We start from the raw sequence: 19,403 nt of genomic DNA on the forward strand, positions 1-19,403 counted from the left end.
AGAAAAAAAAATTGGGTGAAGAATGTCTGCATGTTTGCTATGTAGTTAAATATTATCCCTAAGCCTGATAATCTGCCACATATATGAACACTGTACTAAAAAGGACAAAAGCAGTAAGACATCTGTCTATGGAAATCCATCTCTGGGAAGACTACAAGCTACCAATGGTAGCGGAGCACAAATTATTTAAAAGACAGGAGACAAAGAAATTGAAATCCTAGACTAAGCAGAAATCAATTAATTTTAAAAGAAAATTAATGAAGGAGGTTTTAGTCTCTCTCCAGGTGAGCTAATTCCAGTATTTTCACTAAGGTCATGAAGAGCTCCAGGAAGTTTAGAAAAGGCAGCTGAGTGAAACCAGTGACAAACCCACAGCTGATCTCTCAGTCTGAGCCCATCAATTGCAGCAGTGATTTCTCAGTGTCAAACACACATCCTGTAAATGAGCTGCTGCTTTACTTATGTTAGCATTTAGAAATATCTCCTCAGGGCAACACGCTTCCCTTCATAGCAGCTCAGGTTAAATACAGTATTTGTTTTGGAAAACCTAGGTTTAAGAAAGGTTAAGTGTCCCAGTGGATTAGTCATCTAAACACTTGGAGAGCTGCAAAAGATAGTTATCCTTTCAGTCTGGCACAAGCATAGGCACAGGAAAACAGGCAAGTACTGAAAAAAATGAAGTTCAGAACAAGATTAATAGCAAAGGAAGGCACAGAACAGCTCTATTAGACATTTGCCCTCAACCAGTGATAGAGATGGTTTTTTAACATGAGATACTTATGGGTGTTAAGCCTAATCATTTCTGCTTCAGAAATGTTATTATTGCACTTTGATAGTGAGAAGAGAGTAACACTGCTGGGGAAAAACATATCAGATCACTGGGAATTCTGGGGACCCCCAAAATCATGGGACCCCCAAACAATGACCCTTCAAGATTTGACATCTGTTCTTAAAATGATCAGTGAATAGTAAACAATTTGTCAGTCACTGATTGCAACAGCACCTTAAGAAGCAATCCTTGAAAATATGTCAATTGTCTCCCATGTCAATTGAGGAAAACATTTCAACATCAAGTAGAAAATTAATGCAACTTAAAGTATTGGGAATACTTAATGTTAGCAAAACCATCTGTTGGTGGGAGTTTTGACAGCAAAGCTAGTCAGGGGCAATAGAACTGTGCCACTGGATCATATCCCTACAGAGGAAAGTACTAATATGATTTGTTTCTGCTATAAAGTTTGATCTCAAAATCACGTATTGGTGAGATAACATGATAAGAATGTGATCACAGTACTTGACATGATACATAAAAATACACTGACATCTTTATCATGCTCAATACGGGTAAATGCACTAGGAGAAGATCATGGGTTTAAATGACATTTATTTTGCTTTCAAAGCAGAAAAAATTGTATTAGAAGAAACTGTAGGACATCCCAGTTTGTGACAGCACTAAGCATATTAGGTTAGTTTATTTTCAAATACTCAGAGAGAATAAAAAACATACTTACTGTAAGAATTCCATGCCATAAACCAACATCCTTCTTGAAATCTAGTACATTCACAATTGTTTCAGCTGTCCAACAAAAACAAAGCAGAATTTATTTTTTAGAACATGGCATTGACCCAAGGCAAACCCACTCAAAGGAAGGAAGCTTCAGTATAACATGACTGATGACCTCCAATGTCAACTTTCAAAGTAAATCTCCACTGCAGGATTTATATTGGTTAAGACATTATTTGTACCTCTCCTATAGATATTTTAAACATGAACATATTTCCTGAAACAAATGAAAAAAAAAAATCATGTTTTTAAATGTAGAAGCCTTTGGCACAGAACTGTTTAAAACATAATATAGGAGACAGATGAAAAATAAATGACAATCCCCACTTGATTTTAAGGATGGTGTACAGTGATGATGTACACATGTTTTAAGGATGATGAGCACACTCCATACCTTCTGTGTATCCACATGCCTGGGTCAGAGCTTGGCAGTGTGTCAGCAGTGCAATCCTTGTCACAGTTACCCCAAGCACACTTCCATCTTTACATGTTTTGTACTAAAAAGAAATAAGCAGGGAAAGTCAATGTGAAAGAATTGCCATAATTCCATTATTTAATAGTTATGTTTAAAGTGTTTCCTCTGCAGGTGAATGATGGACACATCTAATGACACATCTATTTTAAGAAGGCAGCAGTACTGGGGAGTTTTGGAGGCATTTCTTTGTTAAATGGCAATTTTTTTTTTTCAGCTAGGCTTTCTCTTTTGACTGAAGATTCCCAGGTCTGATATCTGAAATCTATGTGTTGTTTCAAAACCAGCATTATGGAAACATAACTCTAACAATTCTGATCATGTCAGTGACTAATGGACTGGCTAGATTTAGCAGAGAATAACCTAGTTCAGTCTGTTCAGTGTTTACATGTTAGATTTTATAGGCCAACCACTAAACCCCAGCTTCTCCCTTCTGCATTTTATAAGGCATGTGATAAGAGCTGACTGCAGAATCCTTGCTGGGTGCTGTGATGATAATCTATGTGTATACAGCCTGAAAGACACAAGCTCTTTGATCAGGAGAATGTGAGACTCATGAAAAAGCAGCAAAAAAGAGGTGGGAGGCCATTGGTGATTATTGAAATAATTTTTGTAACTTTATGTAAGTCTGAGAACTATCAGGGGCAGATAATAAATTAAACATTTATCTTTCTCCATGATGAAGATAATCAGCAAGATTGAGAGTGAAGACATCCCTGCTTCTCTAGCCCAGTGTCCTGATTGCACTAAGGTCCATTCACTTGCACTTAGTCCCTTGGAAGTATAATTTAAATTCAATATTATCACCACTGAATTCAAAGTATTTGAGTCTATGCAGAAGGGGGAGAAAATGATGAGAAAAAAAGGAGGAAAATTAAATTCAACAGCATTGCTAACTTTCCCTTCCTGATGCTGTTCTGTTGTTGGGAGTGTGACTCATAAAGCAGTAAGTGACAGGCAAGCATTTGAACAAGAAATTCTTTCTTTTTCAAAGAACCTGAAGATTGGGATATGAGAACTGAAGCTTCACTGTGAACCTTGTCATCTATCCATTCAAGGCTAGTGGGCAAGCCCACACTGAACAGAACCAAGATTGCTCAAGGCAAATATAATATAACACTGCAGCAGCCACATAAAAATGTTAATGTTAGGAACACCCAGAAAACAATTTAACATTCCATTGACTTTTCTGAAATCAGTATTGGTCGAATTTATTAAAAAAACATTACTTATTAACAAGCTAAAGCAGGATGTTCTTTGCTTCTGTGACTACTGAATGAATAATGATGTTTACCTAATCCAGAGTGCCACATGTAATGATTTGAGAAGAAGATGCATCTTCATTAACTCACCTCAATGTAAGCTGTGTCATTGTTGGCATCCTTGATGTGTGGGAACCAGTCACGAGGTGGCTTGGAGAGGTGTTTAGACTCAGTGACAAACCACAGCAGCTTTGGCCAGCCTGAGGTACAAACAAAAGCCAGCTTTCATTGAGTTTCTGCTGGATAAGACAAGACAAAAGCCTTCCCTGCCAGAGTTTTATTCTTGAAAATTCTGTGTCACCATTACCTAAACATTGCTTCCTTTGAACCTCAGTGTAGTATGGGAAGGAAAATTTTGCAGATCTGCTTTTCTAACACAGCTACTGAGGTGTTTTTAGGCAGTCCCTAAGGGAATGGCTGGGCAGTTTAAGCTGTTTTTGGCCCCAGCAGTTCATTCACACTTCCCCATCAGAAGTCCCTACACTTCATTGAAGGAGTGAATCCTATGAACACTTCTCATCTACTACAGTCCTAAGACTGTTGTTTGAATTTTTGTGGCCACAGATGGTCTCAGCAGCCTGGCTGAGCCAGCAGAGAGCTGGACTGGGAGCACTGGTGCTCCATCCATGAGGCTGGCACAGCCATCACAGCCTCAGTGACACACCAGGACAGCAGTGTCCCAGCTGCTCCTGTGGCAAGGGTTTCATCACAGCCTGACCCTCACCCACAGCCACTAAACAAGAGCAGTTTGTTGTAGTAAATGACCAGTGAGAGCCACGATAAACTAGGGCTAGGTTACCTTTAAACTGTGGTATCTCCCCTGTGGGGCTTTTAGGCAGTCCTTTATGGCATGCATCGCTGGTCAAGGCCACAGTAACTCCACAGCTTCCAAGCAAAAAGCCTATTTGTTGACTTCCTGCATCCTAAGAGATGAAAAAATACAGAATTGCTTAGAAGTGATAACAGGCTGAAAGCACTTTTGTTCTTGGGCACATTATCTTGAGAGGAAAATTATCTTGAGGTCTCTTTGCTTTCAATTAATTTCCTTTTAGGTGACTATCAAAACTCATCTGTACATTGACAAAGGAATTCCACAAGCTAGGTATCCTCTTGTGTGTAGCAGCATAAATCATAAGGACAGTGGAAATCATCAGATGGCATCTGCTCTTGCATCTCTTCAGAAATGACAAGTGGCTGGGAGGAATGCCTGATCTGACAGAGGGTTGTTCCATCCAGAGGGAAACCTGGAGAATTTGCCAGACAGGGCCCTCATAACATTCAGCAAAGGCAAATCCTAAGTCCTGCACATGTTGAGGAAACAGAATTGTCTGGAGAACAGCTTTTTGTGAAGAACCTGGGGGTCCTGGTGGGCAGCAAGCTGAGTGTGAACCAGCAGTGTGCACAGGAAGGCAAATGGCATCCTGAGCTGTGTGAGGCAGAGCATTGCCAGCAGGCTGAGGGAGGGCATCCTCCCCCCAGCACCAGTGAGGCACATCCCCAGGGCTGGCACCACTTCTGGGCTTCCAGGAGGACACAGAGCTACTGCAGAGAGTCAGCAAAGAGCCACTATGATAATGAAGGGACTGGAGCATCTCTCCTCTGAGGGCAGAGTGAGAGCTGGGGCTGCTCAGCCTTGAGAAGAGAATTCTTAGGGAGGGATCCAGTCAATGTGTACAAACACCTGAAGGGAGGCTGTGCAGGAGATGGAGCCAGGCTCTTTCCTTACTTTTCCTTTACTGGCCCAGGACCAGAGGCAATGGACACAAACCAAAACAGAAGAGGTTCCCTCTGACAATCAGGAAATGCCTCTTTACTGGGAGGGTAACTGGCACAAAGCACCCATAGAGGTTGTAGAGTTTGCATACTTGGAGGTATCCAAAAGCTACTGTGGATATAGTCCTGGGCACCCTGTTTGAGCAGGGAAGCTGGACTAGGTCACCTCCACACATTTCTGCTAACCTCAACCATTCTGTGATCTTGTGACAATTCTAGGAAATAATATGGATTACAGATGCTTCCACCTGGAGAAAGCTTCCAACCATTAAGATGTTATGATGGGTGTACAGCGGTGAGGGTTTCCCTGTTTATGCTGATCTAACCTGATTTGTCAATAACCATTTCACTGAGTAGTTACAGGCACATTTCAGAAGTACCACATACAGTCAAGTGCCCATTAGAGTAAGCTCATTACATTTTACTTTCATCAAGGGAATAGAAGCAGTGAGATTAAGAAGTCATGTAATGATTTCCCAGTCTAGGCCATAGTTGTTCTTGAGGAGATGCTGTGCTTCTACAGCATTACATCTGCTTTATGTATAGTGTCTTGTCATTACTCTTTTATGAACTTTACATCTCTCCAACAGGCTCTTCAACAGAGCAAAGCCCTACATGCAAATGCACATTGAAATATTGACCCCTTCTTCACAGAATTATTCTACTGAAAACCACCTAAAGAGATTCACAAGATCAAATTAAACTATCTTTCAAATCAACCATAGAGCACACTCAACAATGGAAACGCCTTAATCTATTGATTTATTCAAAGCAAAATTGTATGATGGAAAGAAAGCCCCAGAGCCTGACCAATTCTTAATGAAATTTTTATGTAGTCAAATAAAACCATCTAAAATGGAGAAGCAATGAGAACAGAGGACAAGCAGAAGCTTATTTTTCCATACTACCTCAAAATATGTATATGGCAGCAATTATCAGAACTTTGATAGCCAAGCAAGCAATGTGAGACAATTAACTGATCTGTCAAAGTCTATGCCATATAACTCCTCCTATCCAGAATTATTGTATTTGCTTTTGCTTATTATAGCCAAAATGTTTATAAAACCAGGAAAAACATGAAAAGACATTTTTTCAGCAAGGCTTTTTAAACGTAAGCTTGTGTATCATCTTTGCCCATATAAAACCAGACAATGAGAGCATTCTGTGAACAGAGGATAACACTGGTGTCTCCATGAACAACACTTTGGGGAGCATGTTGTTGGCCCCACCACACCTGCACTTCATGGGCTTTGTCCAGCATTAATTCCTGTCCTCACTGACTCTCATGTCAGCTGCTCCACATCCCTGTTGTCAAACCCATGGGCCAAGCACTTAGCAAGATCTAGTCCTAGTTTCACATGAGGATGAGACCTGTCTCCACTCTTGGAGTCTGCTCAGAGGAAGGAACTGTGGGTGCCTGAACACTGCAGGAGGGATGGCTCTCCTGAGGGTCCCTCAGAAGGAATGGCAGGAAGAGGAAGGCTGGAGTGTTCCATGGAGAACACCACTCCTTGGCCAACACAGCTTCTGAGACCTGCTACTCGATCATCTATAAAGGGAGGTCATGAGTTCCTTAGAATATCAGATTCATACTACCATTGCTCACAATTTCCCATTAAATTTAATCTAATAAATGCTTACTAATATATGTATGGATTTCTAACTACCAACTAAAAAATTTAATTTTATAAATTTTATAATTGAATGCAGCAATGACATTGATCTCAGTTTTAAATTACAATGTTGTTATAATTGTATATCATATAAAAGACTGCTACAAACTGTTTCACCACTATATCAAGAAAACGCCAATTCTCAAGCAATGAAATTCCATTTACTGCTGAACTTTGTAAACAGAAATTAACCTAACAAATTCCATTAAGAAATCTAACATAAGGAAACCAGTAGAAAGTGTGGATCCTCAAGCATCAGCATACCATGGCCCTGGGGGGTGCATCAGCTAAGAAATCACCTGTCAAATTCTTCTCCCAGCAAAAGAACACACCAGAAAAAAGAAACTTGTATTAACAGTGTAGAGGTTTTTAGATAACACAAGAAAGAATGCCTAAACTTTCCCTTGGTGCCATATCGACTGCCTCAGAGGATGTCCACATAAATATTAATCATTCATTTGTAGCAGTTCACACACATACATAGATTCTTTACACAATCTGTGCACATGTAACAGTTTGTAATAGCACACTGCTTTACATCAGGACAGCCCACCTCAAACAGCATTAATATTCTTTTCTGAACAGATATTCTTTCAATTGTAAGGAAAACATGACTGAACAATCATGTGATGTAACACTGCCATGGGAGATTGGAAGAATTGCACCAGGCATGGGCAGTGTGCTTCACAGACTTTCAAATCCCACACCATGGTTGGTGGCCACAGTAAATCCTGCCTTGCAAGACAAAGGCAAATCAAGATGCTGAAGCAGAGGTGCTGTGAAAGACACTCTTCTCAAGGGCCACAGGAGCTCCAGTTGAGGATTTTGCAGTATGAACCCAATGAAGCTTTCTGGAAGTCTCCTACTTGGTGCCCATCAATTCCACCTTCAGTCTCAGTCTCCCACACCTCATAACTAGTTATCCTCACCTTCTGCCTGTGTCTGGTGGTTCCATCCTGACCCAGAATCTAAAACTACTGCAGAGAATAGAGACATGAAGAAGGGGTTGACATCCCTTGCTCCATATAGGTTCTTCTGTGAAAACTGGTGGCCCACAGAAGAACTTGTTCCTAACTACTCAGGTGGTGTTGGGATACTGGACTGACAGGAGTGGAAGCCTTTATACATCCCACATCCCTGAAACCTTTTTACATCCCACAGACACACCACAATGTTCCTTACACACTCAACCATGTAAACAAGTCTTTGCTGCTCCTCATACCTCAGCATGACAGGCCCAGAACAGTGAGGACCTTGGGCAAAACTTGTGTTTGAAAAATGAAATTTGAGCTAAAAGTGCAATCCTTTGCCTGATGCTGCCAAAGTTTACATATGGGCCACAAAAAGGGCTACTGACTTTAGGGGCAATGATTATTACAGATTTGACAGACAAAATTATTGCCCTGCCTTTTGGGCAACGTGAAATGAATGGCTGCAATGGTGAAAACTACTTGAAGTTGCAAAGAGACACAACCAAATAATATTCTGTCAAAACCCCCAAATCCTCTTCCCCTCTAAGTAAAATCAATCTCCTACCTGTGAAGGGAATAGATTTTCAGGACACACTGCTTTGTTACAAGTGTTAGTTGCTGTTTTGGTTATCTGCTACTTGGCAACCCCCCACTTGCCATAAACACTTTATTTTGCTGAATGTTGTGGGGAGAGAAACCTCAGGGAGCTGGTGGAGACCAAGTGAAACAACTGAGTGCAGTCCCAACTGCAGACAGGGAGAGACTTGCCAGAGATGCTCATTGTCAAATCCTCCACAATTCACAGTCTGAAGTAACATGTAATGGAGGTGGAAGGCAAAACACAGAGCTGAGGTATTGCAGCATGAAGTTTGAGACCAATTGCTGACTTTGGAACTGTCACCTTACATTTCTTGAAGGCACAGCACTGGCTGGGGTATGAAAATTGAGGTGTGCATAGCTTTAGACTATGTCTTCACACACCTAGAGAGATCAATCTTTCAGATGAAGCAACCCAGAAATCCTCTCTGCTGTAGGCAGCCATTCAAAGTTCTCTAAAGACTTTTATTAAAGGTTCCCTAAAGGTTTTCACCAGTACTTGGAGGCAAACTGTCTTCTTCCTGCTGCAGAGTGATAATTCATTGTCAGGATGAAAAAAATCCCACGTGTGGTTGCATTTCAGCATGCTGTTAATGTCATTTCTCTAATGCTTTGTGAGAGTATCTGTGTGAAGGAAAACAGTTATGATCCTGTCTCCGTGAGTGAGAGTGCATATCCTTATCTAATAAGGAAGGAAGAGACAGCCTGTGCAAAGGTTGGCCTGATAAAGGTTACTTCTGTTCACTTGCAAATCCCAGACTGCTTTCAAAATGAGAATTATGTGGTGGAGCATCACAGACTGAACTAATCTTGTTTTCTGTTACAATGCTTATTTGAGCTCCAGTGCCCTTACCCTAACAAAAATTTGCTGGTAAAGAACAAACAGGGCAATGATCAGATGTAAAGGCCAAGCATCACCAGTTCTGAGCCAAAAAAGGCATCAAGGAAACCTTCTTTTTTTAAAAAAACACAAAGACCTTGATAAAAATTAAACACAGTGCAGACACAATCTTCATACCCAGCTTTAAGATGAAGAAATTAACTGTCTCCTAAGACAACAGCTTTGATATCTGCCTGCAATTTGCATGTGAAATCTCCAATGGTGAGCATTTAACATCCAAAAATCTTAATAAAAGCAAGACAATAGTTATTTTTGGCAGTGGACACTGCATGAAATACGATATTCTCTCCAGGAAATTACCATTTCCTAAACTTGAAAGTATAATAAGGAAACACAGACTTCAAAGGATCTAAGATTCACTGCGGCAAACTGAGCAAGGACTTCTTGGTGCTCCACTGCTGAAGGGTAGGAAGAGGAATTTGGACAGGCCCAGGGCTAGCAGGGCCCAGCAGTTTGCACAGGGGGCTCAGGTGGGGCTCAGGGAATTTACATTCTTTGGGGGGACTGGAAGATTATACCAATGAAAAGAATACATGAAACATTTTGTACATATTTTAAATGCAGGGGAGAAAGAGATGCATTGTCAAAAGATGTTCAAAAGCATGGAGAGTTCCAGTGTTTCTGGCACACTACAGTCCTACAATGAGTAAAGCTGAGAGAAAGAAAAGCTCATTTTATCTTGAGCCCTGAAACACTAGGAAAGATGTCAAGGTGTATTTCCTTCAGACTAGAAAGCTTCTTTCAAAGAAAGATATGACTGGGACAATTTCACCGTCTTGGAAGAGTATACCTCCCTGGCTACTGTTAAAGCTTTCATAACTTTTCAGGATTTAATAAAAAGAGCTCCTCAAAAACAGTTTTTACCCTGTATGAAGCATCCTTTAAAAAAAATCTCGAGTGTCCTGGAGTGGGTCTCTCCAGATTTCCTATGACAATACACAATTCTTCCAATCACACTGTGACAGCCAGCATCTGGAAAAGTACAGAAATGCCTGCTGGAAGCACACATAGCATTAAATCTAATAGGCTAGGAAATAGCATTTTGAGTGAGAAATTAATTTTTACATGCTTTCATGTCACACACACCCTGCTACAAATTCTGCCTATGATAAGGAGGCCATGAAGATCTGTGAGGGATAGATTTCTTCCTATGTTCACAGCATGTGACTGAGCATAACTGTGAATGTGCTTGGAGGACAAATATGTTATTTTTAGATTAAAACTGATTAGCTCCCCTGACTGTATCAGAGCAGAATAATAATATTTTTCACGGCGCCGATCAAATGGAAAAAAACATTGACCTAAAAAATATAAAGAAAAAGAAATCAAAACCTTATTTTAAAATCCTTTCATGAGGGACATAGTAAATCACTGTTTGAACTAGAACTCAACATGTTGAAACTCCCATCTCATCTACTTTGACAGCACATTCTATGACATAGTTTGCAACTCACAAGATTAACATAAGTGGCAGTTCTGAAGGAAAAGATGCTGTATAGGACACATTGTTTGCTAATGTTTGGGAAACATAAGCAAATTTTGAGAGAGGGACACCATTCTGAGAGAACAGAGCCTATAAATGAAGGGATGAGGATTAGCTCTAACAATTTTGGGGAGTGTTGATGATAAAGGCATTGCAATGGTACTAAATTCAGGGAAAGGAGGAGAAATAAAAATTCTGCTTGTTCTATTGTTACAATGACTGCAGAACCCCTGGCTGCTGCTTTTAGAATGAAGAGTTGGTTTGGGATTTTGGTTTTTAATTTTAGATCAGATGTCCCAAATCTAAAGAGTCAAAACCATGCTGCAGGAATTCCAATTTCCAACTTTTCTTTGCCAAACACTAGGAAGCTTTCTGGGAATAAAACTGGAGAATGCTGCATGGCTCCTGGATGTTCAGACAGTCCATCCCAGATGCCAGGTCACACATCCCCTGGAGTCCTGGGGGTATTCTAGGTACTCTGTCAACTTAATGGTGGGATGCAGAAGGAAAGAGCAAGGCAAGATGGACCTTCACCTAATAGTGAACTGGGAAAAAAATCCTGTCAAAATCTTAAAAAAACAGTTTTATTAAAAACAAAAAAGAGAATACACACAAAATCTATATGCTGGTAAAGCAAAAGCTGCTACTTCCATCTACAGATGTCTGCAGAGCAATCTGTAAGGCAAAACTCTACCTGGCTGCAAAAATTACTGCTCAGTTTTAAATTGCCAGGGACAAAATTCTGCACAGAACTGTGAAACACTCTTCTTTATGAAAATGTAGAACAGTATTAAAGCTGCTAGTACAAACTTTAAATATTAAAAATGGCTGCTAGTATAACTACCTGAAATAGCTCATCTTGTACCAGCTTATTATTCTGTAAGCCTGTAGTATAATATAAAATTTAATTGCTGCTCTATTTGCTAGTTCACTTCTCTGTCTTCCAGAAAGCAACCCAAAAGATGTCCACTGCCAGAATGTACTGAAGCATGCAGAGCAGAGAACAAATGATGGGAAAGCATAAAATAACAGTCTAGGCCATTGTGTGATGACAGGAATGACATCTTCCCACGGATGCCAGGAGCAATCCACTGCCATTTGACCAGGCAGACATATTCCTTCTGGGACAACTCAGAACACGATTTTCATCTCATTGTTTCCACTCCAGTTGCCTTTCCATATAAACAAATGCAAAGATATTTGAAATAGTATATGCTGTGAGATTGCATAGCTTTATTTATAGAGTATGGATCATGTTGCTTTTTTAACTGACATCTCTGTTATTGTGTTATTAATTTGATATTTAAACACTGTGGCAAAAGATAAACAGTCTGAGTCTGTAGATATTCCTTTATATAAATATATATATATATACACACATGTGTAAGTGTATATTTATATATCCATATATAGATACATATTTTAAAAAAAAACACCCAAGAGGTGCAGCCAAATTAGGGTAAGTTATTCATTTGACACAGAGTATTTACTTGGACAGCTGGATTTTATAGTTTACTGGGTGGATGCGGTATCAGATGTTCCAAAATAAATCAAATTTACACCTATCTATGTGCTTTAAAATGTCATTAGACCTCAGAGAATAGTAACAGAGTAAGACATATTAGATTTTTTTAACCCTCAAAACCATGTTGCTTCTTTATTTTATTCATGGAATTAATGCAGATTTACCCATTTGAGCACTCTGTAAGATCTTAAAATGTACATATTCTGCTGGCCTTATTTTGCTGATGCATATAAAATCTCTGGTTTTTATCAAAATAATGCACCATGTTATGCAACTGCCTCAGACTAAATGTACTGCCCTCAGATGTGAGGGCACAATGAGAGCCCAGTGCAAACATTTCCACTAAAATCACCATCCTTATTCTACAGCCATGTCCACCTCTCAGTGCTCCCAAATGCATCATTTTACAAATGAAACAGCCTAACCCTCCTCCCCAAAGCAGGCATGGGGGCTGAGGTCCCCATCCTCTCCCCTTGCATGGCCTTCCCAGCTCTCCTGCCTCTTTCCTCCAGTCTCAGTCAGTTTAAGCTGGGGCACATCCTGTCTCCTCCTTCCCTTGGTCCTTCCTTCTGTCCATGAAACAAAGATTTGAGCTCCTGCTCCAGACTACTCTAACACTGGAACATTTCAAAGAAAAGCCCTTGACAATTGAAATATTGAAAATGTGACCAAAGCAATACATTTGCTCAGGCCTTTGCCTGGCATCTCATGGCTTCAGTCAACATTTCACAAAACAATTCACTTTAAAAACAAAACTTGTAAAGATTAGAGAACACTCTTTGTGTGGACAAGCCCAGAGCAAATAATTAAAGAAAGCCATTATTAGTGCTAACTAATAAAAGAGCAATTATACAAGGGGTATGTGGGGGCTGCCAGACATGGCAAATTAAGGGGATATGACCAAAAGCAACCCTTGTAATTAATAAATACATTTTGCTGTACTTACAGCCTTCAAGGCATACATCCTCAGATTCTGCAGAACCTATCTAAGGGATCCAGCTGTGGTTCACTCCACCTCTCACTGCCCCCAGACACTCCTTCCAGCTGGAACTGCTCTAGCTGGCTCCTAACACTTCTCTGGGATATGTGGTTCTGCCTTTAAACCAACACTGGATGTGAAATGCTTTGATTAGCAGTGGTCAGTTTTCTCTATGAATGTATGTTCTGTGGCAAGAATTCCTGAGCTGAATTTGTTCAAGTGCCACCCTTCCAGAGGTGACCATGGTGACAGAAGCTTTGGGACACACATGCACATACAGACACAGGAGAAGGCATTTCCAGAACAGCTTTGAAGTAGCACACACAGCACCAGTGGCATTATAACATAGCTTGGGTTGCAGGGACAGGTGGAAAATCAGCAGTTGTTGCCAATGATTCTTTGTCAGTGGCCAACACCAGAAGGCTTTAAAAGGCAACAAAGGTAATCCATCTATGACTGGCAAAGCTGTTCTCTTGAAAAACTTTCCTCCCATTTTCCATGCAGACCTGCATTTGCTGAAACTGCAAGCACATCTTCAGATTTTCTATCCCAAAACAGAAGGAGCTATGTATAATTCACCACACAGCACTATCTTGGTATCCTCAGATTTAGAGCTAGCTAACCACAAAAATGTACTCAAAAGCCATGTTCAGTTGTGATTTATTCTGATGTAAGTGCTAAAATGGAGTAAAGAGAAGAGAGTGAGTTCCCCACCTTTCTTGTAAGTGGCACTTCAATAGGGACGGGGACAACTTCTGCAAGCAGGCAGCCATAAAATGCCACCATGAAAGCAGCAGGATCATTGTTAGGAAACACCAGGGTTACCTGAAAGAGAGAAATTCACATTAAAAATGTTTTTTCCTAGGTGTCAGATCATGGTAATTGGAGTTTCCATGCTTCCTTTTGGATGCAGATGATATTGGAGCACTTCTAAGACAGCTATTCAAATGCCTAATAACAGATGAATGTGGAATCAGAAGGAATATATTCTGATAAATATTATTTTTATTACTGTTTTCACTTAGGATGTAGTTAAATATATTCATGCTGCATTGTTTCCCACATTGACAACACCTTTCATCTGGTTCTGAATTAACTGATTGCATTACCAGTGTTAAATAGCCTAAGTAAATGGAATTAGAAGGATTTTAGATTCTAATGTACTAATTTCCTTGAAGTTACTGAAACTGAAGTGTACATGAGACCACATCAAATTATCCAGACTTAGGATGTCATTATGCCAATCATTAACACACTGTTTTGTTTCACTACACTTTGCCTCATACAACAGTTTTGTTCTAGGACTGTCCTGCTGTCCCAGTGTAAAGTTTCTGTGTGCTGTGTACACACAAAACCTGGTATCTAGAAGCAAACGTCACATCCAGAGCTGGCCATGTCACATACCAACCTAGGTGTGGATTTGTTGAACTTAACAGCTTCAGGGCTAGGGCTGGGGAATTATTTAGATAAAAGAATGCCAAAACCAATCACAGATCACCGGAATGCTCAGTAGGTGCTGAGCTGTGCACTTAACTCCTGCAGGCCCTGCCCGAGGCAGGACAATGCCTGAAATCCTCCACAGGCAAAGGGAAAGGAGAAGGGAGGGGGTCACAGCTTTGCAGACACTTCAGAGAGCCCAGAGCTCTCCTTGCAGGGCAGGAACAGGCCCAGAGCTCTCCTGGCTCTCACTGGTGAATGGCCTTAGTGGCTGGATCCTCTCTGTGGTTTTATTTCAGTTCAGGCAGATGGGCATTCTCAGCTCAGCTCAGCTCCTAAACAGCTGTAACACAGCTGGTAATTCCTGCACACTCTGCTGCAGTGGCATGCAAAGGCATGGCAAATTACTCCAAACCTCTTTCCTCTGGGCTCCCACACAGGACAAGGGTGTATTATCACAGCACCTTGCCATTTGCTGAAACTACTTAGCAGCTCTTGAGTTTTGACTGTTTCAACATCTGTGGAAACCCAGGGCACCAGGAATATTTCTCTGTCTCCTCTGGGGTGTCCTGACCCCCAGGGCAGCACTGACTATGATCCTCACTCATGGAGAAAGTTTCATAGACTTCAAGATAGACTAAAATCCACGAAAGTGTGAAATAGATTATAGAGAGTAGTGTAGGTGTATCACTTGGTGAGAAATTTAGGTTTTGGGATTTGTAGCATGTTGTGGATGAAAGCAAGATGGAGGCACAGGGGGTTGTCCTGGGGCTGTTTTTCATGCTTCTACTTCCTTCCTCTTCTTGGGTTTGGGTGGCATTCTGTAATTGGGCAGACAAGTCTGCATTGCAGGCTCTGTGGGATCAGTTATTGGGTTAAAAGGGAAAATAATCCAGGTGTCAGTTCTTAATTGGATAGTTTAGTCTTGACCTCGTAACAAGAGGTTGTTGGCCATTTTGTGCCTTCTAATGAAAAGCTGCCAAACTCACAGTAGTGAGACTGTTTTACTGGTAAGAAATAATAAACACCTGAGTCTGAACATGAACTACTGTCTTTGGTGCCTTCAATCCAGAGAAACTGACAACTGGTACTGCCACAAACATCCACTGGAGTTTCATTGAAGTAAAATCATGATGTTTCCATGTATGCTCCAAGCTTCAGTTACTGGAGATTGTAAGTGTTCCCAGAATTTTCACATGGCTTCAAAGATAAACACCTTCAACACATCAACTTGATTTCTTCAAACTAGAAGAAATCTAACTAACCTTGTCCAAGTGGGTCCAAAATATCTCTGGTTTTTAGGCTGGAGACTTTAACCTCATAATTCTTCATTGTTACTTTATCTGCACTCTTGCACAGATAACATTAAACAATCCAACTGGTGGAGATGGCTGTGCAGAGCTTACTATATGCAAATGGAAACAGAGGGATTTTGCCAGGTGCATGGGGGGGATGGTAGAGATTGCTGAGGCCAGCAAACATCTGAAAGATCCCAAAATATACTTTGAGGGTTCTTAGGTTTTGCATTGGTCTTTGCTTACATAAAGGCAGTGAAGGTTTGGCTGGGAATCTTTGAAAAGGAGCTGACAGAGGTGAAAAAAATCTCACTGAAGTCCAGCGGGAATGAGGCATTAACTTCCTCTCCAAAAAACATTAATCACTAACAGACTTGTACCAAATAAATAAATAATGTGTGTAAGAGAAAAAAGGGCTGAAGGAACAAAATCATACAGTGTATATTAGCAGATGAGAATCTGGTTAGCTAGAAGATATTTCAGAGAGCAAGATTGATTTCCAGGCAGCTGTCTGGGGTGATGCAAGGTTAAATTTCTGAAGTTACTATAGAAGGCAAATGCACTTTGCCACGTATAATACCAGAAACAAGGAAGGAGTTGCAGGCACGTTCATTTACTTTTCAGCTCAGACAAAGAACCTAAAAGGTGAGGTAATGGTAGTCATGAAAAACAGATTGCATTGACGGAAGTTGTTTTTAAAGGGAAAATATAAACTATTTTATATATATCAAAATAAGGAAACAAATACATTCTCGTTTGGACAAGACCAGAAATACGTGCCTGCACTTCATTTAGTATTTAAAACTGCCTTTAAGTGTTGTCACACAACACACATTACGTAGAATAAAGTCACCTTCAAAGAGGTCAGAAAGCTTTTTTTGTTATTACAACAGGGGTGTAACAGCCAGAATTGCAGCCTAGAGCATCAGAAGTGCTGTAACACCTCATCTTCAATGTGAAGTTGCCTCAAATGATCACGTTCCTGTTACACAGGGATGCCAGGCAAGACATTTTTACAACACAAAGCATATGCTTTCAGCACTCAGCAACAAACATTTGTTTCACTCTAATCTCTAGGCTGACTTATTTTACATGAGCTGCAGTTTGTTCCTTACATGTCCTGTGCTAGCTGAACTTCCAGTTTGCAGCCTGAACTATCCACAAATCCTTTCTTAACGTTAGGAGATGCCAGTGACTGCTGCAGAAAATGGCTATGAAGATGGACAGGCATCACACAGTAAATAAGGAGAGATGCACATTGCCTGTAGGTGAACTTTATTCTTTTGGAGATTTCTGGGTGGACTGTTTTGATGTGTACACTTGAATAACTTGCTGCTTCTGCTGTTGCTTAGAGACACACTTGTAAGTTAAGTAAAAGAGAGTCTTCAGATCCTAGTCCTGGCTGAATGCCATTGTAGGAAGCAATTTAGATTATGGATCTAGAGATCCTTTAGTTAATTTCTTTATGATTTATTTCAAAAAGAAACACAGGAAGGACTGTCACCTTGGGGCTTTTTCCTCTTTTTTTCCTTCTGGGAAGCATTAAAGCATGCTTTCATTTTTGAAGCCCTAAGACATGTGTAATGCAAGCAGACATGTTTCTCACATGTGGCACAAGAGGATCAAGTGAACCAACAGTTTGAGAATTGCTATCAGACATTGCAGGGGGAAACTTAATCCCACACTCACAACTCTAAGCACTAGGGCAGGACTAAAATTTGCATTTCTGACAAATTTGTTCTGGAATATCCATTCCATGGCTTAGATCCAAACTGGAATGGGACCTGTGGAATTTTCTATACACACTCTGGCAGAGAAAATGAGCAGCAGGCTAAGCCAGCCTTGGCAGTCAAAGGGGTAGGTTTGTAAGTACATTGTTAGCAAAACCATAGGACATTCTGGTCTTCATTTAACATCTTCAAGTCTACCTCTGCAACTTTTGCTCTCTCTGGGCTTTATCCCCCTACTTAGATTCAGCCTCTAGCAGTAGCTGCATCAGAGTCAGAACCAGGAATGGAAATATTCTCTCTGTTACCAATCAGTGTCATTTATTTATTCAACTGGCTGCCAAAATGTGCTGACTTTGCTTGTCTTTGTCCTCCACAACGCTTCTCTTGTTTCTACCATCTCAACAACTACAAAGTCATTAGTAAGTCAGTTTTTTAACCACATGACACCTCCAGGCTCCATAAGCAAGCTTTTGCTAAACTGACGGTTGTTCAATGCCCCAAAATCACTTTCCATGGGAATGCTTATTGTTGATGTTGCCACAACTTCAAGTTCAGGGGGTACCAGCTCAGGTTACTTAATATGCAGTTCAAAACATCTGTCTGAATGATCAGTCTTAGGGAGGAAACAGCAGATTTCAGCACCCTGTCCCACACCCCATTATTTTACTTCACTAATTTCCTCTGAGCACCCCAAATACCTCATTCTCTCTTTGTCAATATTGCATTTGAGATATATAAATGGTTATCTCAAATAACCATTGAGATACTCACCCTGTCTCCAGGTCGTACCATTGGTTCTTGTTTTGTGCCTAATTTGTGCAGTATATTGTAAGCAACCTTCATACTTCTGGTCCAAAGTTTGCCTATTAACACAAAAATTTCAAAATTAATATAAAAATTCTTATGCTTTACAAGATTATTAATGAGAAAGAATACCTGAGAAGTCAAAAACACGCAGTAGGAACATTTATATTAGTTTTCCAACTAAATATGACACCACTACTGGGACTACTGGAAATACTTAAATACTTATCAGAAATTTTCTTTGAACTTCTTTTTTCAAGACAGCAGCACTTTAAAAACAAAAAGAAAAGTGAGACTAGCTTTATGGCAGAATTGTTTTACTTTGGAGAAAACTGGATCTTGACTCTGAAAATAACTGTTAGAAAGGGCTGGTACATCATCAAGTCCAGACATCACCCCAAGACCTCAGCTGTCCAAGGTGGACACAGCACACTTCAGCACAGACTGACCTCAAGGGTGATGTTCTGGTTTGAGCACAGCAATTCTCCCACCAAGGAAAAAGGAAAGGAGTCCCAAGAAGCAGAAGCAAAGAAAAGAAAACCCCAACAAACAGAAAACACCCCACAGCCAAAGGGGCACACTGAAGCAGCAGGGACCCTCTGAACCTTAGCACATCCATATGGCTGTTTCACTTTTAATCCTGGGCCTTCTTCCATTTAACTTGGTTTTTCCTTCTCTCATTCATTTCACTTGCCCCAGTTACCCCTCCTTACTGTCTCTCTCCTCCCTTTCTTCACCTTTCCAGCACCACTCTTACCTAATCCTTACCAAGTCCCCACCCCGATATTCAATAAAGAAAAATTCTCTCCCCAAGACCTCTTTGCCCACATTACAGGTTAATCCTTCAAGTGATTGGCATCTTTGCTCTTCCAGATGCCCTTTGTTTAGAGACCTTGTTACTTCCATGTGAACAGCACCAAGTTTAGCAGCCCTTGTG

General features: G+C 40.5%; 1 protein-coding gene across 6 annotated transcripts in view; it reads right to left on the reverse strand.

Annotated features, from left to right (window-relative positions):
- DIP2C (disco interacting protein 2 homolog C) overlaps nt 1-19,403 on the reverse strand; it is a 310,631-nt gene that overhangs the window by 76,961 nt on the left and 214,267 nt on the right. For all 6 annotated transcript variants that reach the window (XM_077192803.1, XM_077192765.1, XM_077192933.1 and 3 more), the window contains 6 exons: nt 18,434-18,525; nt 13,915-14,025; nt 4,098-4,221; nt 3,389-3,498; nt 1,959-2,061; nt 1,512-1,576 (listed from right to left, as the gene is read on the reverse strand). In XM_077192803.1, the coding sequence (XP_077048918.1) occupies nt 1,512-1,576; nt 1,959-2,061; nt 3,389-3,498; nt 4,098-4,221; nt 13,915-14,025; nt 18,434-18,525 (605 nt within the window). The remainder of the gene's footprint in view (nt 1-1,511; nt 1,577-1,958; nt 2,062-3,388; nt 3,499-4,097; nt 4,222-13,914; nt 14,026-18,433; nt 18,526-19,403) is intronic.

Source organism: Agelaius phoeniceus, chromosome 1 (genome assembly GCF_051311805.1).
Source record: "Agelaius phoeniceus isolate bAgePho1 chromosome 1, bAgePho1.hap1, whole genome shotgun sequence".
Taxonomy (NCBI): Eukaryota; Metazoa; Chordata; class Aves; order Passeriformes; family Icteridae; genus Agelaius; species Agelaius phoeniceus.